This window comes from Phaenicophaeus curvirostris, chromosome Z (assembly GCF_032191515.1).
Source record: "Phaenicophaeus curvirostris isolate KB17595 chromosome Z, BPBGC_Pcur_1.0, whole genome shotgun sequence".
NCBI classification, from domain to species: domain Eukaryota; kingdom Metazoa; phylum Chordata; class Aves; order Cuculiformes; family Cuculidae; genus Phaenicophaeus; species Phaenicophaeus curvirostris.
This window is the reverse complement of record NC_091431.1, coordinates 30,498,555-30,522,531: the sequence shown is the minus strand read 5'-3', so window position 1 is coordinate 30,522,531 and position 23,977 is coordinate 30,498,555. Positions and strand designations below refer to the sequence as shown.

The 23,977-nt window shown below is 39.0% G+C and overlaps 2 protein-coding genes across 3 annotated transcripts in view; both read left to right on the top strand.

Moving 5' to 3' along the window:
• Window positions 1-22,233, top strand: part of CDC42SE2 (CDC42 small effector 2) — a 164,067-nt gene extending 141,834 nt beyond the window's left edge. For both annotated transcript variants that reach the window (XM_069879958.1, XM_069879957.1), the window contains exons 3-5: window positions 15,266-15,367; window positions 19,985-20,102; window positions 20,527-22,233. In XM_069879958.1, coding sequence (XP_069736059.1) covers window positions 15,266-15,367; window positions 19,985-20,083 — 201 coding nt within the window. In that variant the 3' untranslated portion in view covers window positions 20,084-20,102; window positions 20,527-22,233. The remainder of the gene's footprint in view (window positions 1-15,265; window positions 15,368-19,984; window positions 20,103-20,526) is intronic.
• The window catches only part of SPTLC1 (serine palmitoyltransferase long chain base subunit 1), a 204,748-nt gene that overhangs the window by 103,197 nt on the left and 77,574 nt on the right, over window positions 1-23,977 (top strand). The gene's annotated exons all lie outside the window — the stretch shown is intronic.

Sequence of the window (23,977 nt, the reverse complement as noted above, 5' to 3'; positions counted from 1 at the left end):
ATAGGCTGAAGCTTAAAGTGTCAAGATTTCTTGAACTATTCATTTGTCTTATAGCTGTGCAGCCTTTGGGATCTGTTAGAGGTAATTTATAAATCAGCTGTTCTTTCCAGTGAGAAAAACCAGCAGCATTTGTATAAGATTCCTGCTTAGATGGCTGTCAAGTGACAAAGTTGACTGACACCTTTAAGGGACCAGGACAGAGGTTAAAGTTACTGTAACAGCAGAGAGCAAGGAGCAAAGGCAGGAAGGGCTCCTGAGAAGTGGCTTTGCAGAGGGTTGTAAAAGCCAGTCACCTGAATGGGTGAAATTTCTCTCACTGTCCATGTGTGTGTTGATTCCTGCAGTCAGTGAAGAAGGGGATGTGGAGCAAACATCAAAGGGACAACAGGTACATAAGAGCCTTCTGTATCTCAGAAATATTTCTGATGTGTTATTTCCAGATACCTGAAGTGAAAGATTAAAGAGGCTCTGAGAAGTTCTCTGTAGAGTAGCTGTAAAGTGATAACTGATGTGTTACCAATTCCATGGTAGAGAACTCAAATTCTGCTTCTTAAAAGCGAGACTTATTATGTTGATGCATATCTTCTTGTCCTAAATTACACTGATGTAATTCGCAGCTCACCTTAGTCTACAACTTCGAAGTTGTTGAGAAGTACTTAAGTGGCAATGTATGTTTATGACAGCAGTCGTAAGTAGCTCCTCCAGTGCCTGTGTCCATGGATCTTCACAGTACTTTACGGAAACTTGGTGAAATGACAAAGTGAGGTTGAGGCATAGAAACCATGCAGGAGATCTGGAAACAAAATGAACTTGTTGAAAATTTTGTGTTTTGATCATGGAAGCATGTTCCTGGGTTGTGTAGCCTGTGGCATAGGAAGCTTTTAAAATAATCTGATATGATCAGAATTTGGCAGTTACTGTGCTAATGAGCCAGGTGTTCAAAACCAATTTGTTTTATTGGCATAGCTACCAGACTGCACTGGACACCTTTGTGTTGGTAAAAGGTACCTTGCACTCAGATTATAAAACAAACATGGGATAGTACTGGTAGTGTTTTAGCTTAGTTGTTGGGGTTTTCCTTTAATTTAGGAACAATATGTATTTTCCTACCAACAATTACTCTTCAATTCTGTGTTCATCGTTCTAGTTGTTGGGAAGATGGAGTTGTGTACCTGTCTTTTTAGATATCATGTTTCCATTTGCTAGAGAGTAAAAGGAAACAATATTCACTACCAATAATATACGCTTACTATTATGCACCCAGGTTTAGAAATACCTAGCTTGCAGCTCTTCGGAAAACATGAGTTTTCTGCTCTTCATTCTGACTTTTTTTTAAACTGCCAGTGACTGTAAATCTGTAGCGAGCAGCTGATGCTGGCTGTATGTTGGTTTTTATAGGTGCTTACTACACTTGTGGAACTGAGAAGCAGTTGTCCCGAAGCTGCCAGTATCATAGGAACCCGGAGGAGTTTCAGAGATCTTTATGATACTTAGTGTTGCAGTGCCAAAGCTTCCTCCATGTTGCCGACTGTTAAAGAGCCATGCTTTCGTATTCTTCCTACCTTAAGAAGCTGTTAAGTATGAGGTTATTCTGGTAATACCAGTAGGACTGACACAGTGAGAAAGCCTCTGTATTTCCTGGATTTCTACAGAAGATCCAACTTCGGAATTGCCAGTACTAGACTGAAAGAATGGAGTCAAAAAGTATGCAAGTATGAAATACACTAATAGAAATTCTGCTCTCCCATTAATAAATTTATTGTAGATAACTTGGTGTAGAAGACCTGCAAGACAAGGAGGGCTTGCCACAGAAATGGATTTGTAAGTAGAAAGGTTTTTCTGAACATAATGAGCAGCCAATGTTACTGCTAAAAATGATCATATAGTGTGTTGGTGATCCTACTCATAAGTCTGGCAGTTAATTCTGAATGAAGATTGTACCTGACACTTCTTCCTTAATAAAATCTATGTGCCTTCTTAGTACAACTAGTGAAAGAGTAAGGATCTATTTGCTACTGCTGCTGAATACTTCTTCTCAACAAGGCTGTATTTAGAAGAACAGAGTATTACAAATAAATTAGTCAATTCCAACCCACTCTACATTCTTCCTTTTCATCACCAGCTGGTTAGAGACTTGGAAAATAATCTAGGTGACAAGAGACCTCTGGATACCATGTGGTGTGTTGTACCTATTCAAAGCAGAACCTACGAAACTGACCTACACAAGGCCATGTTCAGTTGTGCTCTCGGGATCTCCAAGGACGGACATTCAAATTCTTTGGGTTCTTGGTCCAGTGTTTGACCACCTACATAACAATTATTACTTTGTTTTTATTTAGTCAGTATTTTCTATGTTGCAACTTCAGGACGTGGCTTCTCATGCTATCGTTGTTCACCTCCAAGTATGTCTATCTTCTGTACCCTCCTGTTAGGTAGCAGAAGACCACTAAAACCACAGGCAGATGTCTCTTCTTTTCTTAAGAGTGACCCAACCCAGTCTTCCAGTCTCTACTTCTATACCACATGCAGCATAGGTTTTGTCCCTTACCTGTGTTTCGGCTAGATTCACTCTAAAAGATGCAGAAATAAACTTTTTTTTGAGCTGTACTGGCTGGTCATAAGCATTCGGTCCAAGGAACAGTTAATGTGTTGGAAGGTATGCAGTATGGCAATTTTAAGAAGAGTATGTGTTAAATGCTAAGTTTTGATTTTTGCTGAGATACCACAAGCCAGTATCACAGATTTGTTCCTTTCATCACACCCTGCTGAAATTATCATTGATTAATTATTTGTTATGCTACAATCAGACTGTGTAGTCTGTCTAAAGATGTTAAAGAAATATGGTTGCTACAATAAAAAAACCAATATTATTATCTTAGATGACTTGTATTTTTTTGAATTAGATTGAGAAGGCATTAATCGCCAAAAATAATGAAAATAAACACTTTGGAAAGAGGTAGTTTGTGATATCAATGTGACAGCCAAATTACAAATTTTGAATGGAGGCTTGAAATTGTTCTAATGTGTACTATGAAAACAACAATACTTACTATCCATACCAAGGAATGGATTCTGCCTCACTATGTGACTGTAAGTTGGTTTAAGCAATTGCAATGGAACAAGTTCCCTTTAATGCCTGAGCTAAACCAATTTGTGAAAGACCTATTGTCTTTCAGAGTCATTGGACCTCATCTGGCAAATCTTCCTGTTTGTTTAGAAAAGACAGGCTAGAATTGCCAGTTTTCTCCTGTGATGACTAACACCGTCATAATATAATGGAATATTGTGTATACAGATTTAAAAGTGTGCATTTCAAAAGATTGAAGAAGGTGCTGAATTTGCTAAAAGCCAAGGAGCAGTCTGAGATAACAATATCCACTTATAAAATAGATTAATTCAATCTGAAGTTTTACTTGAAATCACGCTGAAAGATTTGATAAAATCAGTTCCTCTGCCATAGACTTAGATTCTTTCAATTTCCTGGTACTTTTGCCTTTTTCTAAATTCAAAGAGGACTGCGAGTTCCTTTACTCAGGAGTTCAGAAAGCGATCAGATTTGCTCATTCTTTTTTTGCCACTTGAGTTAGTCAGTAAATGCCAAGTGAATTTGCCTAAAGGCTAAATCCAGCATACATTTGATAATCAATTTATTAGTTACTAATTATGACAGCTTAAATTATTTAAAAACTTAACTCCTTTCAATCATTTGTCTCAATTTCCCAACTCTCTTTTAGACAGAGAAGTCTAGTAGCATCTTGGATTTTTGGAAAACTTGATGAAAGCTGAGTGTGTTGGAGGCCTGCTTCTTGCCTCCAGACCTAGTGTGAGGAGCAAAACTTTGGGTTCTTTGATCATGGACTTGCCTATACACCTGCAGGCTTCCTTACCAGGGATGGGGCAGGCTTGTCTCCTAGGGGTACAAAATTCCTGACCAAAAATCTAGCAGGCCTTATTAATAGAGCTTTAAACTAGATGTGAAGGGGGAGAGGGATGAATCCAGGCTGGACAGGAGTGAGCCTGGAGATGACACTCCAGTGCCTGAGAGATGGTGTACTGGCGAGAACCTCCAGTGTATCAGCCCAGAGTGGGTGGGGGTGAGTACATCTTGTGATGGAAAAGATGTAATTGTCACTGATGAGTTAGGTAATCCAAGGACCAGTCATTTGGGAATGAACACTACTCCCTTTATGAGAGCTGAGGGATTAGCAGCCCAATTGAAGTGCATCTTCACCAGTGCACGCGGCATGGGCAATAAGCAGGAGGAATTGGAAGCTATTGTAGGGCAAGAAGACAATGACGTAGTTGTCATCACAGAAACGTGATGGGACGACTCATATAACTGGAGTGTACCTATGGTGGGATATAAACTCTTCAGACAGGACAAGAAAGGTAGGCGAGGTGTTGGGGTTGTCTTCTATGTTAGAAAGTGCTTTGATACCATCAACCAGGATTCAGTGTCTGTGGGTAAAAATCGGAGGAGCCCACAAGAAGGCAGATGTTGTGATGGGAGTCTGTTACAGACCACCTAGCCAAGAAGAAGAAGATGACGAGCTCTTCTACAAGCAATTGGGAGAAGTCTCAAGATTGCTAGCTCTTGTCCTTGTGGGAGACTTTAATCTACCTGGTGTCTGCTGGAAGTACAGTACAGCAGAGAGAAAGCAGTCTAGGAGGTTTCTGGAGTGTGTGGGTGACAACTTCTTCACACAACTGGTGAAAGAGCTGACAAGGGAGGGCGCCCTCCTGGACCTGCTGTTTGTGAAGTGGGAAGGCCTTGTGGGGGATGTGACGGTTGGAGGACACCTGGGGCAAAGTGGCCATGAGAAGGTAGAATTTTCAGTTCTAGATAAAGTAAGGAGGGGGGGTTAGCAGAACGGTCACGTTAAAATTCCAGAGGGCAAACTTTGGACTCTTCAGAAGGCTAGTTGATAAAGTCCCATGGGAGACAGTCCTTAAGGGCAAGGGAACCCAAGAGAGCTGGGTAGTCTTAAAGAAGGAAATCCTATGTGCTGGGAAAAGAGCCAGTGGGGAAAACAAAAACCAGCTTGGTTGAGCAGGGAGATCTGGGTAGACATCAAAAAGGAGAGGAATATCTATGAACTCTGGAAGAAGGGACAGGCATGTTGGGTAGACTACAGGGAGAAAGTGAGATCATGCAGAGGAAAAATCAGGAGGGCTAAAGACCAGCTAGAACTTAGTCTGGCCAATTTGGTGAAAGATAATAAAAAATCTTTCTATAAATACATCAGTAGTAAAAGGAGGACCAGGGAGAATATTCAGTCTTTATTGGATGCGAAGGGAACAACTGTGACAAAGGATGAGGAGAGGGCTGAGGTACTTAATGCCTTCTTTGCCTCAGTCTTTAATACTAAGGAAAGTTGTTCCCTGTGTGTTCATCCCCAGGAGCTTGAGTAGCAGAATAAAGCTTGCATGATCCAAGAGGAAATGATTAGAGACTTGCTTAGCCAATTAAGCACACACGAGTCTATGGGGCTGGATGGGATCTACCCAGGTGTATTGAAGGAGCTGGCGGATGTGCTGGCCAAACCCCTTTCCATCATCTTCCAGCAGTCCTGGCTGACTGGGGAAATTCCACTGGACGGGAGGCTGGCTGACGTTACACCCATCTACAAGAAGGGTCGCAGGGAGGATCCAGGGAACTACAGGCCTGTCAGTCTGACTTCAGTGCCAGGGAAAGTCATGGAGCAGGTGATCTTGAGTGCTACGATACAACACATGCAAGAGAACTGGGTGATCAGGCCAAATCAACACAGGTTCATGAAAGGCAGATCCTGCCAAACTAACCTGATCACCTTCTATGACAAGGTGACCCGCTTACTGGATGAGGGAAAGGCTGTGGATGTATCTTCCTGGACTTGAGTAAAGCCTTTGACAGAGTTTCTCACAGCATTCTGCTTCGGAAACTGTCAGCCTCTGGCCTGGCCAGGCGCACACTCTCCTGGGTGGAAAACTGGTTGGATGGCCAGGCCCAGAGAGTGGTGGTAAATGGTGTGAAATCCATCTGGAGGCCAGTGACAAGTGGTGTTCCCCAGGGCTCAGTGCTGGGTCCAGCCCTGTTCAACATCTTGATCAATGACCTGGATGAAGGCATTGAGTGCACCCTTAGCAAGTTTGCAGACGACACTAAGCTGGGTGGAAATGTCGATCTGCTGGAGGGTCGGGAGGCTCTGCAAAGGGATCTGAAGAGGCTGAACTGCTGTGCTGAGTCCAATGGGATGAGGTTCAACAAGGTCAAATGCTGGGTTCTGTACTTGGGGCACAACAACCCTGTGCAGTGCTACAGACTAGGGGAAGAGTGGCTAGAAATCTGCCTGGAGGAGAGGGACCTGGGGGTGTTGGTTGACAGCGACTGAACATGAGCCAGCAGTGTGCCCAGGTGGCCAAGAAGGCCAATGGCATCTTGGCTTGTATGAGAAATGGCATGACCAGCAGGTCCAGGGAGGTTATTCTCCCTCTGGACTCGGCACTGGTGAGACCGCTCCTTGAACACCGTGTTCAGTTCTGCGCCCCTCCCCACAAGAAGGATGTTGAGGCTCTGGAACAAGTCCAGAGAAGAGCAACAAAGCTGGTGAGGGGGCTGGAGAACAGGCCTTATGAGGAGCGTTTGAGGGAGTTGGGGTTGTTTAGCCTGGAGAAGAGGAGGCTGAGGGGAGACCTCGTTGCTCTCTACAACTACCTGAAAGGAGGTTGTGGAGAGGAGGGTGCTGGCCTCTTCTCCCAAGTGACAGGGGACAGGACAAGGGGTAATGGCCTCAAGCAACGCCAGGGGAGGTTCAGGCTAGGTATCAGAAAGAAGTTTTTCACAGAAGGCGTCATTGGGCACTAACAGAGGCTGCCCAGGGAGGTGGTTGAGTCACCGTCCCTGGAGGTGTTTAAAAGACAGGTGGATGAGGTGCTCAGGGACATGATGTAGTGGCAGACAGGAATGGCTGGACTCGATGATCCAAGAGGTCTTTTCCGACCTGGTGATTCTGTGATTATCTCTGTTGCTTAAGAGCTGGCATGAAATCATGTGCTGGTTACCTCCTGCTTCTGTTCTGATGAAGCTGTAGTTTGTAAGATGTGTAAACAATCAAGACTCTTGAAGCAATCTGGTAGAAACTTCCCATGTAAGGGACTGGGAAAAACATGTTAATAATGGTAACAGCTTTGGTGTTTCACAGTTGATGAAAATTGCAGCACTGGTCAAAGTATCATTATGCTGGGCATAAATACCACGTGCTACTGCTTTAGAATGTATCTGTCACTGAAATATGGCGGTTTGGAGGGCATACATGTTTTATTATTTATCTTGCATGTTTTCTTATTTGTACTTCTCTGATTATAGTTCAAATATTAATGTTAAAATTTTAAACATATAGTAGCACGACTGGAATTTCAACATTGTTGTAGATGGTGTCTCTAATTAACTTGCTTATAATACTTGCGGATTGTGTAAGTGTTGGAATTGGCAGTGTGAGCTCACAGGTTTAAAAGGCGGGGGAAAAAAGTGGAGAATGACACAGTATTCAGGGAGGTGTTTAGGTGTGCAGCCATTTGTTCTTCAAGAAGACCATGCTGGCTATATGATGTTCCTATGCATCCAGCCATTGGTTTCACAGAATTAATTTGCTGCATAATGATCCAGTTGTTAGACATGGGAGTAGACACTCTCTAAGACATTTTTAGGTAATTTAGGTGGGTCTATATTGGGAACCCAGACATGTCATTCAGACCACAGCTTGTCTTCAGAGATAGAAAGCCATCCTGAGAATATCAGATCTTTTGGGGAGCAGGAATGCACATATATGGGAGGACAGAAAGCCACCTCTTTGGATTGATCTGGTACTTCCTATTCTGAGTGAGTACCCAGTTCTTTGTGCATGTTAGTTTGTGGAGGATCAGCTGGGTAGCACAGCATAGGACTCATTTACTGCTGGTGCTCTTTGCAGAGCAGGTAGAGATCAAAGAAGGAGAATGAAATGAAGGGTGTTTTCTCTTTCAGTTCATCCTGTAACTGTCTGAATCCTTCATCTGATAGTCAAATGGTTGACTATCTTGTCTTTGATTAAATTCTTTCCTTAGATTTCTATCTTATTTTTATCTTTGGCCTTTGTGGCTTTTGAAGTTTCAGCTGAACTCTTGAATACAAAGTTAGGAAACAACACTATTTCAGTCAAGAGTTATATAATTGAAAAGTTTAATAGATCCCGTTGTCCTCATAGAAGATTCATGAAACGCTTATCTTGATTGGTGTTGAAGATCCCAGAGAGTAAACTACCATATTAAAAGAACTTACTTTTTCATTGGGTTAGTCTGTATTTAACATGAGAATGAATAGTAATAGATGTTCTTCAAAAAAGGGTTGCTGTTCAAGGGTTATTTGTGAAACAAGGTTAAACACAAGAGCTGTGAGCCCCCATATAAACTGATAGTTCCTATTTAAAAAAAAGCAAAACTCCTACTTACCCATCGCTGTCTTGATAGTGCATCCATACAGTGTTGGACTAGCTCCTAATTATGAAAACAAATGTACTAGCCAGGTACCATGGAGAACTAGGAGCATATTCTTTGTTTGTATTTGTCCTGTCTGCTTTGAATAGGGCAAAAATTTTTGGTAGTAATAAATAGAAGTAATTTGCTGACAAGAGAAACTCCTTCTGCAAAGCAGCTCTTTATAGTGTCCAGATGGATCATTCACTTCTCTGTTCACTAGGGAGTGTTTCACAGTAGGGAGTTAGCAAGTATATTTTGGAAATCTTGAATGAGGCTTCAGAGAGGAATTAAATGTTCTCCAGTTATCTTCTTGCCAAGAGATAAGCCTGCTTTATGACAGGGTAATTTAAGAAAACATAAAAATTGCTTTTTGTCTTAACTAGATTACTGAACCTGCAAGGCAGCAGTAAGCATTGCTGACTCAGTGAAGGCAATTATGGCAGGTGAATGCGGCCCACTGTCACTTGAAATTTTGCTGTGAGAGTCCTCTCTTACGTGGAATATTGTGAATACTTTGATTTACACAGTCTGCACATCTTTTAAGGGATTTTTTTTTTTTTGTTTTATAGCCTGGAATTAGAGAAGAGACTGATATAAAACTGGATAATTAATCTTGGCAGGGTGATGCTTTTAATCTTCATCAGATTTAGTGCCAAAGCATAGTGTTTTGGTTTGGTTTTCCCTGATTATGAAGTTAAAACACAGAAGATGATTCTCATTTTATTCAGAAAGGGAGATTAAGAAGCACAGGGACTATGTCTCAATAAATGTAACTTCTTAGATTTTATACATATGAGTCTTTGTGGCAAGCTTAGAAATTTTGTATTTAAATAACAAGAGAAACCAAAATAACGTGTCATGAAAAATAATAGAGATAGTCTTATGAAGTAAGGAGATACAATGACAAATTTGAACCACAACTGTTTGTTTCCCATAGGAGGCTGACCTTGAGGGTAGCAGGTATTTTGTTGGCTGGTTTCTTACAGTTTACTTGACTGAGATCCTAAGGTATTAAAAGCCAGGACAACATACAGCTGGGTAAGGAGCACTGCTGTGTGGGAAAAAGTGTTGGCAGTTTTTCTTGTTTGTAAAGTGGAGCTAAATTGAGTAGGTGATATGAGAAAGTACCATATGCAGGAATTTTAATAAAGAAGCATTGCTCTCAGAAACTCTGAGAAACTCATACATGTTCACAATGTGGCAATAACTTAGCATCTCCTCTGAATTTCTTCAGTTTCCACCATGTATGACTGTGCTTAAGAAAGCACGTTCCTCATCTGCACCCGCAATACCACTTCTATTTGAGGGCTGACCAGGGCTGAGATGGAGCCTTCTGCAGGTCAAACGCATGCAGGCTTTTACGCTGCAGGGTCCTTTGAATCTGGAGAAGGGGGCCTGTGTGGACCTAATGAGGTTCAACAAGGCCAAGTGCAAGGTCCTGCACCTGAGTTGGGGCAATCCCAGGCACAAATACAGGCTGGGGGAAGATGGGATTGATAACAGCCCTGCAGGGAAGGATTTGGAGGTACTGATGGACGAAAAGCTGATATGAGCCAACAATGTGTGCTCGCAGGCTGGAAGGCCATCTGTATCCTGGGCTGTATCAAAAGAAGATTGCCCAGCAGCTTGAGGGAGGTGATTCTGCCACTCTGCTCAGTTCTGATGAGAACTCACCTGGCGTACTGCATCCAGCTCTGGAGCCCTCTGCACAGGAAGAACGTGGAACTGTGCAAGCAGGCGTAGAGGAGGGCCACGAAAATTATCAGGGGACTAGAACACCTCCCATGTGAGAACAGGCTTAGAGAGTTGGGGTTCAGCCTGGAGAAGAGAAGGCTATGGGGAGACTGTATAACAGCCTTCCACTACTTAAAAGGATCCTACAGGAAGGATGGGGTCAGACTTATTAGCAAGGCTTACTGCAGGGAAGTTAGACTAGATGACCTGTAAAGGTCCCTTCCAACCATGGCATCCTATGATTTTATGAAGCACTGTGAGTTGCTTATATTTCACTCAGACTTGGATTTGGGATATGTATCTAGCAGCTATCTCAAAAAACTTGGAGGAGATTCAGCAGAATATGCTTTTCTCCCAGCTAAACAGAAGAGATTTCTTTGCTTTTGGTCCCCAGCACATGCAGATTGGTACTTGACTTTGTGATAGCTTTATGTGATATTCTGCTTGAGTTCTCTTGTGATTTCTACCTTTATTATCTTCCAGAAAAAGTAACTACCAGCCTGTTAGTATCTAGATGACATCACTAAAATATTTTCTGATGTGTCTGACGCCTCATTGTTACTCTACTTGTCTTTTATTTTTCTTTTTATGAGAGGACCTATCATGAAGGGCAGAGAGGGGTGCATAACTATGCAAAGAAGAAAACTTCTCAAAACTTTTCTTTTGATATACATATACGCATAGGCAGAGAACACATCTAATTCGAACTGTTGTCATCACTGTCAAGTGGCTTGAGCTACAAAAGCCACAACACAGCTCCTCAACAGAATTTGGAGGTAGTCAAAAAAGATAGTTCCCCCCTGCAGGCCGTAATAGAGGGAAATAAAAAGGAACTTTTACATGACTCTGGACCCATCAGTGGCAACTGTTTATTAGAGAAACAATTTACCGTTTTGAATTTCTTGCAAGAATTAGGTTTTTGAGCTATGAAAATAGTGTTTCAGTCAAATGCTTGTGGCTTTGCTGAAGGGCAGGTTGAATATATGGTATAATTAGTTTATTCTTTCTGAATAGAAGTTTTAAACTGTTTATCAAAAGTTTCAAGAAACTTGCAAGGTTGAAATAGTCTCTGTGTGGGTGCAAAGCATCATTCGCAGATTAAGATTAGAAGAGACATCAATTCTTTACTTTGTCACTATGGTAACTGAAATTTGATCCAATTTCAATGCATCTAATACATGTTCAAAGCAAAGATTCTCAGATGGATCCTCAAACTGCTTTCATTCCTCTCAAACATTTAACACATAAAACTGCATCACTTCTACTTCTCTTTAAATATTATTTATTCTTTTTGTGGCATAAAGTTTACCTGGTATGTACTTCACAGTCCAAATTCTACAGGCTTTTGTCAAGGGAATAAACTGACTAAAGCCACTAAATGTTAATATTTCATATTCCACTTCCAGGATCACTTTACAAGTCTTTTCCTCTCAACTCACCTCTGCTGTGCACTTCACCTCTGTTATACTCCTTGCCACCCCTTCTCTTCTTAAAGAAAGGGGGAAGTGCCTTGGGATAAGGCGGGGGTGGAGGATGTCAAATACTCCAGTTTAGATTTTAAACTTTTTTTTGCCCATTGATACCAAATGTGCTAGTAACTTGATCCATATAATGAAAGAGATAACAGGCAAGTTAGCTAATAATAATGTAAGATTTCTTCTGCTATCCCCCTGCAAAGAAAATATCCATAAGAAGCAGATACAGGACACAGGGTCTCATTGCAGGTACTTTGCAGAATTGGGACATACATGTGGTCCATCAGAAACATCTTTAAAACAAACCTTTAAATAATACAAATATTCACATGCATGTATGTTGAAGTCCTTTGTACTAATATAAAAGTAGTCAGTTTTATAGATCACCTTTATGGTCAAATCTCATGACTGCAATGGTTAGTGTTGCATATATGTTCTATGGGTAATTACGTTTTGTTATGAAACAGAATTTGAGGCATAGGTGAAGGCTAGCAGGAATTCTGTCAGCTGAGGCACGTGATTTGCACTAGGAACAAGCATGGAAAGGTGTAAGTGATGCACAGAGGGAAATGACCATAAGTGTATAATTTCTTCTTAAGTAAGAGGTGAATGTGCTGATTCTCATCTTTCAAATTAAATATACTAAATTTACTGAAGGATCAATGTATGTTAATTCTTATTGTTTATAGAGCAACAGTGTTGCATGTATTCTTACTGGTACAGGCCCTCAGAGAATACAACTTCACAATAAAATCCTGTCAGAGCTAATTTTTATGGCATCCTCTGTCAAAGCTTTGTAACCTTCCTAGGGATGGCCCCTACTCCTATCTCCTGTGTTACATTCCTTGAAAAGAGGTGACTTTTTATGATGCATCCCACATCATTTCACCCTTGTTAACTGATCTTTTGGGTTCTGGCTTTGGCTGGGTCTGTGGAAAAAGCTCTTCCTAGTAGAAGCAGCTATGTAGTACAGTAGAACAGTTGGTGTTGGGGAGCCATGTTGTACATCAAGTGTCTTTTGTGGACTGCTTCAAACTGGCTCAGATGATCCATTGTCCTCAATGTCTGTTAGCAAAGGGAGTGCATCAGCTAGTCTGAATCCTGCAGCAAAATAACAATGCTTTATATGCTTTCAGAGTGAACTACTTTGTGTTCTTAATACTGCAGAGCATTTAAATATTGTTCTATTGCTTCAAGGAGATCACATCAGTGGTTACATGCCAGGGTGTAACTGGCTGATGGCCTCTAATAAGAAATTCATTTAAGATAAGAAACAGGGTTTGATGGCCATTTGGTTTAACTAGTGGTTACTAGTTCACTGGCTGATGATTAGCGGAGAATGATTTACAGCAGTTCACAAGATCCAGCACTCTTAATTCTGTTACTGGCATGCCAGTGATCATAGCAACAAGTGAAGCAGGAAAATATATTGAGTTGCCCAAAGAAAGAGTTTGATTACTCACAAAACAAATAAACAAAAACTTTCAAAAGTTTTGAGATTGTATATGTTTTCTCTGCATCAAACCCCTGCATTTCAAAACTGCTAAAGCCTAGAAATTATGGATATATTGTTTAGACATATAAATGAATCTATCCCCGCCTGTTAATTTTTTAAAAGGAAGAGAGAGTCAACTACTGCAGACCTGAAACAATTTTAAGTGTTTTAATTGAAGTGATGCGTGTCATACAGCTCTTTAAAGCTGCTTTTTGTGTCAGAATGACACAAAATTATACTGCTATATTGTGTAAATACAGCAACAAGCATATAAAATATTTGTCACACCTAGTAGTGATGCTGCTTGCCTTAAACATGTCAGATGAGCAGCTTTCATGGAGTGGAAGCATAAACCTGGTATGGAGTCTCTCTGCATGAGTTACTCACGTGTACTTTAGTAGCTGATATTATGCAGAACTTGGGAAACCCTTCAGTGTATGTGTAAGTGAGCTTGACTTCCAGACTGAAATATTAATGCAGTGATGGGACATGATAATAGATTCTGTTGCTGTCATTCATGGCTCTATGAACTCTATTAATAGTTTTCTGTAACTGAGACTTCTCGGTTAATTTCTATAAACGTTTTCCCTGTGAAAGCCTTCAAACTATGTAAAGGTGTTCTTATAGCTATGATTGTTTTATTTGGTTGGTCTCGTCAAATTTGCTCGGAGCAGAGAATTCACTAGTCGTTTTGACATAGTTTGGGTCATTTTGTTTTGCTATTTCATTGGGAGTGTTTTATGTTTCAACTTACACCAACTGTTAACATGATGCAGTAAGGTACTGAAACCTATTGAAACCTGGGTTTAGTAAGAGGGAAAAAGTACAGGAGAGGATTAACTATGTTGTTATGTACTTGCTAGCTAAAACTCATGCTGTGGGCTCCAATTCCTAAAGATATAATCTGTAGCTATATTTCAATAGTAACTAGACCACTCATGAAGCATGTACCCTTGTGTCTTGACTCTGTGTGGTCTTACGATCTCATTGCAGGTTAGAAACAGAGATCCCTTTAAAACTGAGTAAGAGTGGACTTTAGGATGATAGGAAGCTTTTAATAGGGCTTAACTAGTTTCTTAGAATTACACTGCATTTTGTATGACACACCTTAAATTTATATATTCCTACTGTGCTTCATGGTTATTATTTTTTTTCCAAATAAGGAATGTGAGTATACACTGAGTACACAGTGCATGTTTTGCTCTGTGTAAGCTCCCTGGTTCTGTCCTAAGAAATGAGGATAGGGTTTTCTTGTTTTTTTCTTTCAGATGCGGTGCTTAGCTGGAAGCAGGGACCTGCTTTAATTAGAAGAAGTACTTACTGCCTCTGATTTTTCATTTGTGTGTTATTACTTTAATAAAAATTGAAACTGTGACTTTAAGATAGAGGAGGCAGAAGTTAGGCAATTCTTGCATTCTGTCTCATGGCACAGGAATCAGAGTTCCTAATGTGACACTTACTGTCTTACTTAGTGTCTTAATATCACACTGCACCCTTCAGCTCACTTTCTATAGCTGTGCCAACTGGAAGTTATCTGAGTATACAGGTTTCTGTAAAGATCAAGCTCTAGGCATTGTTCTGAAGACTATCATGAAGTATATTACAAATAGTGACATAAGTTTCCATGGCATGCAAATCAGAAATTCTTTAAGTTAGCTGTTTCATAGACTATACTGATGCTCTTTGATCTTTGATTCTTCTTGTGAATGATTGAGTCTCAGATCTGTCATATCATGATTTAAATAGAAACATAGTCAAAGTTGCTGTATGGAACATTGCAGTTAATAAACCATGGAATGTAATAAGGTTGTTTACAACTTTTATTGGCTTAAATTTTAGGAGTATTACCATTGCTGGTCTAATGATCTGCTATAGGTCCTCCAGGTAAAAACAAAGGATGCCAATGTCTTGATTAACCTGAGAATTTTGACTCTGCTTCTGGACTCTGTAAATATATATTTCAGTGTATGAAATATCCTATGATCTGTTAACATTTACATTTATGACATGCATTGGTTTTGCCTTTTCAATAGCTCTCAGTTAGATAGTTTCTTTACCTTCCTTTCAGAAAAGACGACGACGAATTGACCGAAGCATGATTGGGGAGCCAACAAACTTTGTTCACACAGCTCATGTAGGATCAGGAGACCTATTCAGTGGAATGAATTCGGTAAGCATGAGTGAATGAAGAGTGATTGAAGCAATGAATCTTTCAGCTGTAAGAAAGTATTTCTATAAAAGTGAAGAGCAACCTGCTGGCATCTTAATTCCAAGTCCTAAACACTTGTATTCAATAATTTTTAAAATTTTTGTATTTATTGACATAGTAGATACTGTATAAACTGTACAGGCTGTATGTTGCATATGTTGTTTTTTTTAAAAAAAAATTGTTCTGATTGCATGTATGAACTAAAATAGTATGTTTTCAGATGTACCTCTAGAGAACCTTGGAGGTAACTTGTAAAAGTGTCTTAAAATTTGCTAGATTTCTTAGCTTAAAGACTTTAAGCTATTTTAAATATAGCTCATGTAGAACTCTAACTTGCCTTGGCTTATGATGCACCCACTTATTTTGGAGTGGCCTTGTTGAGGTTTTTCTATACTCTGTAGCCCTGTTTGCAGTGTGAGTTATTTCCAGAGCAATTGATGATGTCACAGGCAAGGTTTTGTGGCTTTCTGTAGATGATAGGAGCAATAAATGTTTTTATCTCTCTGGGAGTGAAGAACAGAGGCTAAGAGAGATACTGAAAATCACCTTATGAGGATAGATTTCTTTTGTACAGCTTTGTATTTATGTGACTTGCCTATACGTTTTTAAGGTCAATAGTATGAAACCTAGAAAAAGTTTTAATGTAAATAGTGATGAAAAGTATTTCTTTACTTTTATAATCCTCTTGAAAGGGAAAACAATGTTTGGAGGTAAAAATGTGCTTCATGACAAAGGTGAAGGAAGAGTTGTGTGAGAGGTATCAGAATAGAGAGAGCTGTAAAGGGAAGAGATGGTTTAATTGTAGGCAAGTGAAGTCATTTGTAGTTTCAACCAATCTGTAGCTTATTGAGATCAGACAAAAACTTTTGTAACTCACTACTTATTGGGGAATGGCAAAAATAGAAAGTCTGACATAACAAACAATATAATACATTTTCCTAGAAAGAACATAACAGGCTGGAAGTGATTTGTACTAAAACATCTGTAAGCGAGTTAAATGGACAAACACAGCTTCAATTTGATAAAATTCAGTTAAAGCTAATTATTTATTTAGTGCAATATTTAAAGCCATTAAAAAGTGAAATAATAAAGTGAGTAGTTTTCTTTTGTTTAAAGCATGACTTTTTGCTTTCTAAACATTAGTTTTCCCTCCTGTGAGAACCTGTCTCATTCTCACAGCTGAGCTCCCTTATGTGAGGTTTGTGGTGACTGCCTGAAGCTTTGTTCGTTCACCTCAGACTTTCCTCCTGCTTGCCTTCACCTTTGCCTTGCTTAATACACAATTCATCTCCAGGTAGTAGGTAAACATTATTGTTTCTCTACATAGACCTTTTCATTTCGAATGCTTATAACTGGCTATCTCTTTCTTTTACTGTTTTTCATTTGCGTAGTGTGCTGTGTCAGTGGCCAGAGCCAGAAAGGATCTGTATGCGAAAAATAATCCTTTTTTTTGCCCTCTCTCTCTTCAGAAGCAGAAATTTCTACTTTGTCACAGTGCTTATTTTCCTTTCTCTTCTGTGGTGACTTATGGTGTTAATATTGAAAGGAGTTAACCTTTTCAAAGGTGTTAACCTGAAAGGAGGTTGTAGAGAGGAGTGTGCTGGCCTCTTCTCCCAAGTGGCAGGGGACAGGATAAGAGGGAATGGCCTCAGGCTCTGCCAGGGGAGGTTTAGGCTGGACATTAGGAAAAAATTTTTCACAGGAAGGGTCATTGGGCAGTGGAACGGGCTGCCCAGGGAGGTGGTTGATTCACCTTCCCTGGAGGTGTTTATGGCACGGGTGGACGAGGTGTTGAGGGTCATGGTTTAGTGTTTGATAGGAATGGTTGGACTTGATGATCCGGTGGGTGTCTTCCAACCTGGTTATTCTATGATTCTATGATTGTATCTAGTCACTTCGTTCATTCTTCACAGTGTAAATCCCAAGATTAGTGTTAAACACTGCATGTCTTTGTGCTACTTGATTTTCTTTATAGTGTGGACATTATACTCCTTTGTGATCCTCCTATTGCAGTTGCTCTTCTGTATACATTAGAAGAATGTCCTGAAATTTTGTTAGCTTTTCCCATATAAATTTGGTTCTTCATCCACAATCTTGTTATTTGTCTTTTTTTTCATTAGCATAGTTCTTCATTACATGTTATTATGATTTTGAGTACAGTAATTTTCTGACTCCTGAAACATTATGCTTTTCTGTTTGCCTTCTCTGTAGAGTGCCTTGCTTCTTTGTCAAAAGTATACTTAAGTAGTAGGAACTGTCTGTGCAGTTTATTTCTTATTCATATCACTTTCTTTCTTCTTTTACCTTCATATGCCATAGTGAAACCTCTGACGTTCTTCTGCTTTATATGCCTCAGTTTAGTTTTTATTTCACATATCCTGTCCTTTTCTTAGTAGTCTCTTGTTTTCTTTCTGAAGGACCATCTGTGCTACTCTGTTATTCTAGAAGGGAGGGAAAGAAAATAAGGAAATTAATGAGATAGAAAAGCAGCACAACAGATTCTGTGATCTTTAATTGGTGCCATTGTCTTTCCCTTCCAAAATTTTTAAATCCTTTTCCAATCTGTATTAGGTATTAGAGGGATGAACTTTGTTGTTATGTATTATTAAAGGAAGGCAATGATGTCTTTAATAGAGAAAAACAAAACTGCATTTCATGGTGCTCGTTCTTGTAGCTCAAACTGCCTCAGAAAGAATACTACCTTGTAACTTAAAATTGTTAGACCTGCTTTTTGCTTAGTGTTTCTAACAGTTTTTAAGTCTCTTATATATCAGTTTTCATATACAAAATAGCCACTAAACTCTTAATGTAGTCAAGTTTAATTTTCTGTATTCTCTTTGCTTTAGGTGTAACAGCCTATACATTTTGCATGATGCTTCCTTTACTCATAACATAAACATCTATATGTGTGACTCAAGTATCAGAGAAATTATTTTAACCTTTATAAGAAGTATTCATAAAAATTTACACTTTAGCCTCGTAATTTGTGTTCTCCAACATTTTAAAATCCTATTGGCGACTGTTCAGGTTGGAAGGTGACATGGCCTGGAGATGTTTTCTGGCTCTTTTTCACTAGAGGCAGGGTTCATTCAGATGAAATTAATGCCATCCTAAAGTAATTCTCACAAATACCTTTACATGTAGATTAATTATTTTCTGAGGAAAAAAAAGATTAAATTCAAACACCTTTTGTTCCAATGTGCCATGGAAGATGCTTGGTGAAGAAGATGATCAGCTTGGTGAGAAGTGAAAATTCTTAAACACAATCATGAATGTGGTTGCACTTCTCCACACTTCCTTACTGAGTTTGTAGTCCCTGATGTCAGGCCCACTGTAGAGTTTGAACACTTTTCCCTAAAGAGAAATGTAACTACAACATTGCTTTGCTACAGCTGCCTTAATTAAGCAAAGTGCCGAGGTAGAACATGGTTTGTGCTGCTTAAAAACATAAAATCAGATCATTTGCACAGCACTGCAATATGCCCTACTGTTGAAGGCAGAGATCCTAAAACAAGGCGCTTTTTTCACATTAGCTTGAGAAACAGTGTGTAAGAAACAGTTGTTCTGATTTATTTTGTGTGTGCACATGTGTTTTGCTTTGCTGTAGTAAACAGTATACTATTTTTGTCTTTGTAGACAGGGAAAATATCATGCAAGCCACTTGAAAATATTTCTCCACTGCTGTTTCAATACAGCTTTCTAGTGATGTTTTGAGGTCTCTGTGAAGGAATATACAAGAATAATTGCAAGTGGTGTGCTGCAGGCATGTCCTTTGCTGCAAGCTCGTTTTCAGAAGCTGTAGCCTGAATAATTGTATTATTTTGTGCTCATTGGATAGTTGTTATGTATGCTCTGGGGTGCAGAGAGAAAAAGGCTGGACCTTTAAGGCTGAATTTGTCTTCCTGTGGGCACTTGGAGATGATTAGTTTGATTCATGCAAGACAAGCAGGAAAGAACTATTCCAGGCAATGGAAACCATAGAGGGATGTGCATGACTTTGTGAGGGGAAGAGGGCTTTTTTTGTATTTATTTGCATCTGGCTAAAATATCTTCAGATAAGCTGTTTCCAGGGAATTTGATTGAGTGAGTGTAGTGAAAACAATACATGTCCTACAATTTAAAAGAATAGTAGCAATTAGATCTATTGTATTTTTACAGTAACTGTCTCAGCTTCTCTGGTTTATCATACTTGGCAAAGAACATTTTCCATACAACAAGGTAAATTATAGCTTGTCAGATAGTGTGGAGTTGGATACCAGTAAGACATTTGATTAATTATTTTTGAGCAATCAAGTGGGTCAGTGAAAGCCTGAATCAGCTAGTTTTCATTGGGAGAGAAGAAAAACTTCGGCTTCAGCACCAATTCTTCTACCTGTCCTGCCGAGGTGCCTGCAGAAGTGATAAGTCCAGCAAGCCTGTGCTGTGTGTGTCCTCATGCAAAAGTAATGTAGCTTTAATAGTAAAACGGCCCTTGAAAATCAAACCTAAACAAAAAATAAAATTGGGAAGCAAGAAGATGCCATGGCTCATTAAGTACCTTTCTTGTTTTCTCTGCCCCACTTCCACTTGCATCTCCAGGTCAGCTCAATTCAGAACCAAATGCAGTCCAAGGGAGGCTACGGAGGTGGCATGTCTGCAAATGTTCAGATGCAGCTTGTAGATACAAAGGCAGGATAGCCCTGGGGAAACCTTTCCAGTAAGTATTGCACTCTGCTTTTTTGGCACTGTTGGAATAGTGGGAAGAACAGTCATACTCTTCCCTATAAATAGCTGTGTCTTTTTGATGGTGAGTTTTAAAATGAGTCTGAGTAAGAAATACAATATTCAATATATGTAAGCGTGTCAGTTTTTTTTTTTTACACAATCAGCAAGAGATTGTCTTAACCACATTAGTCTATCTGTAAACCTATTTTTGATAGGCAAATCTTTGCAATTGAATCTAGTTGTATAATGAATTTCAGAAGAATTTTGTGATATAATTAGGCTGCCATTTTTACCACAGCTCGGTCCTTTTAAGCCTGATTATTATGGTGTTAAATCAATGTTTACAATGTTACAGTATGAGAATGGACACTCTGAATATTCAAAACTCAGTTTAATGAGTGTTTTCTGTCTTCCAGATTTATGTGAGTTCCTGTATCTTCTTTCCTGTGTCCCCTCTTTTGCCTTGGTGACTGATTTCTGTGCTCGTGACCGGAGAAGTGATGGCTCGTTGCTCTTTATGATTACTCCAGTGAAAGTTACTGTTCTGCTCTGATGATGCCATATCTGGTTGGTCTGACTGTGCCTTTCAGTGGCATGTACTCATTAGCCTCTATAAGTACCATGCTGGTTAGGATTTGGTTTAGCTCTTTGTTTGTTTTAAGGCAAATTAAAGCACCAACCATAGCTTCCCTCATGCCTCACAGATACTAATGTGCAACATTCTGTTGCTTATTAATTTTTGAATCATTTCTTCATTTCTCCATTCGAGTAATTTAGAAATGAGTGAGTTTCCATTCATGTCTTTAATGATCTGTTCTTCATACCCATTTATGGAAGCATGAATTGATTATTTCATACAAAATCAGCAGAGTAGATGACTGCATGCTATGTGAGGTTGCTTTGTATGATGGCCTGCTTGGTGCTAGAAAAAAAAAATTGCTTACTGCTGACTGGTGAAGAATTTTGCTGTAGCACCAAGTCATGCCTGTTTTTAAACAAGGACTTGTAACTCAGCTGCTGCAGAGTTATGTCTTTATTTTATCTTGGAAATAATACAGAGAGAGCTTGCATTCATGAGGCATTTGTTGTAAATGTTCACTATATTTATTTCAAAAGAGCAGACTCTGAGACCAGTGTAGTACCTTACCCAAGTGTTGTGGAAATGCTTTAATCTGTTTTAAAAAGAAAAGCATCATGTTTGGCTGCTTCTTTTTCTTCCTACAGTTTTTCTTAATTTTAGGCTGTATGTTTATTTGCAGTAGCAGCATGTCAGACTGCCTGCAATACTTGCTGAAAAGTTTAGTAAACCTCTCAAAGTAGTTGGCGGTTTCTGTGTACTAAATATTATGCAGCCATGGAAGTTGCTAAAATCAACATGCTAATCTGGCAGAACAGATGTCATTGAAAACAACATACAGGGTGACTTTTTACTAAGACAGTAAACCACCTTTTGCTCAGGTTCCAAAGCATGTTTCTTTCACACGTTGTGAAATTGTATTTTAATATTGCACTGTTTTCAGATTATCTCTGTAAATGGTCCCTTTTTTCCTCCTTCTTGGTGGTTTGAGAGAGGTCAGCGATTTTAGTCCTGGTTGAGTTAAATTTTTATATGAAAAAAAGGATCCAAACAAGTAAGGCATAACTGAACCTAGTCAGGTCCATTTTTGTGTATAGATTGCTGTCATAAATGATTTTTTATTCTTTTTCCATGCTTTCCCTGGTTCCACATTGCAACAGCTGTCAGGTTGATTTAAACACCTATGAACCTACTTGCTACTCTCTCTTGATTTTTAAACACAAAAAGTACAGATCCGAGGAGGTAGTTTGCCTTCCCTAAGTTGTATTCCAGTGGTAGGTGACAATTTTCTGGTTGAATAGTTCAAATTAAGTTGGATAGTCTTAACTGATAATGGTACCAGTTTGTGGTGACAAAAGATCAAGATGTTCATTTGGCTGGGTGCCTAAACACATGGCAATGCAGTGATATTTTTTTTAGGGGTCAGCATTTCCAATGCCACTTTATCAATGCGTCTTAAATATGCTATGATTACAAAATTAGTTGAACTATGACACTGGTAATAGAGACTTAAATTTGCTTGCCAAACCTATCTTGCACTTGTCAATGTTTTCAGCTCAATAGCAAGGAAAAAAAAAATTGACGTATTTTTATAACAGACATTCTTTTTTTGTACATTGTGTTCATTCTTGAATAAAGTCAGTTCGGTGTTGGCTTGTAGATATTAAAAGGAAAGTATTGACTTTGATTCAATAAATGTTTTCTTTCTGTTGCTGGCCTACCCTTTTTCTTTTTTTGTACATAAAATCTGCATTATAAAAACACTTTGCAGCCTATGGACAAATTTGTGGTGAAAGTCCTCTGAAGAGAGAGTGTCAATAAGAGATTTGCAGGCTTGAGTTTTTTTTCACACCACTTGAGCCTTTTGTTGGCAAGTATATTAAACCATAATTTTATTGGTAGTTTTGTTGCATTGATTTAGCATGTATACCAGGGGCTTCTGCAAGAATCTTCAAGGGAAAGTTTCTTAAAAATACATTAGAAACTTTTATATACAGAATTTCTTTTGTTTTGACTGCACTGATATGTGTGTTGCTTTATTGATTGTGAAGCAGATTACAGTGGTGGTCAATAGAAAACTTAATCGTACAGCTAATTACTGTAATATGCACACATTAAATATACCTGCAAGGCACAATATTGTCTACTCTGTATTTGGCTCAATTAATTTTTATCTTTGATATTCTCAAAGTTAATTTCTTAAGCACTAAGTTACTACTTTAAAGTTCATGCTAAATAGTGTTAAAGACTAATAATGAATTCTTTAGTTCATGGCAAGTTCTTGAAATTGACAGTTGAGGAAAAAAGAGTTCTAAAGGGAAAGAAAGGTAAAAATAAAGCCAGGAGGTTTTTATCAGCTAGATGTTTTTTTTCTTTAATTGTTGAGTGTATAGAAGCTTAATACTGTCCACAGAGGTGTGTCTTAGAAGAGCAGGTGTTTTGGTATAAGCAGCTATGAAAATAAAAGAATTTTGACCTCTTGAAGAGGAAACTAAACTAGACTGTTTATGCTTACTCTTTAGTCTGTTTAGCTGACTAAAGCAGTTGTATGAAGCAATTCATCCCTTTTGAGCCTTTTCTAATTTCTAAGTGAGAAGGTGCTGCATTAGCAACCAAGTGTCTGAACATAGTCTTGGTCCCAGGTAGTGCTGTATTCCACCATGATTTGACAGACCAAAAAAAACCCACCCTTCAGAAAATTATGTTCTTAGGAAATTTTGCCCTGTCTACAAAATGACACACTCTTACCAATATTTCTTTTCCAAAGAGTACAAGACGAGTTTCACCACAACACAGTTATTCTGATTTCAATATTACTTCCCTTTTTTTGAGGGGCGTGGAGGGGACACAGACACACAGTTAAATACAGTACTGAATTTCTAAGTCTAATTTTTAAGCTATCTTTATTTTGAGTATACACATATGAATAGATCCTCTTTCTAGAGAATAGAAAGCGATTTTTGGGCTTCACAATGATTCTATATATCCTCAGCACTTTATTGCATCTCCTGATCTCCATCTTCTATGAAGATCTCTATGCATGTCACTCAAAACATGAATTGACTGTACTTTCTCTCTTTACATGGCTTAAAAAAAATTTACTGTGTCCCCTTCTGAAATGAGTAGAAAGTACTATAGGGCTTAGCAAAGAGAGTTTAAGTTTTTATATTTCTGAAAATAGTTTAATGAAAGAGTCTTGGGTAGTACACATTACCACAGGGCAAAAACCTTTGGTGAGGATTTCATAGTGATCGAGGTCCTAGATTTGCAGTTTGGGAATACTATATTTA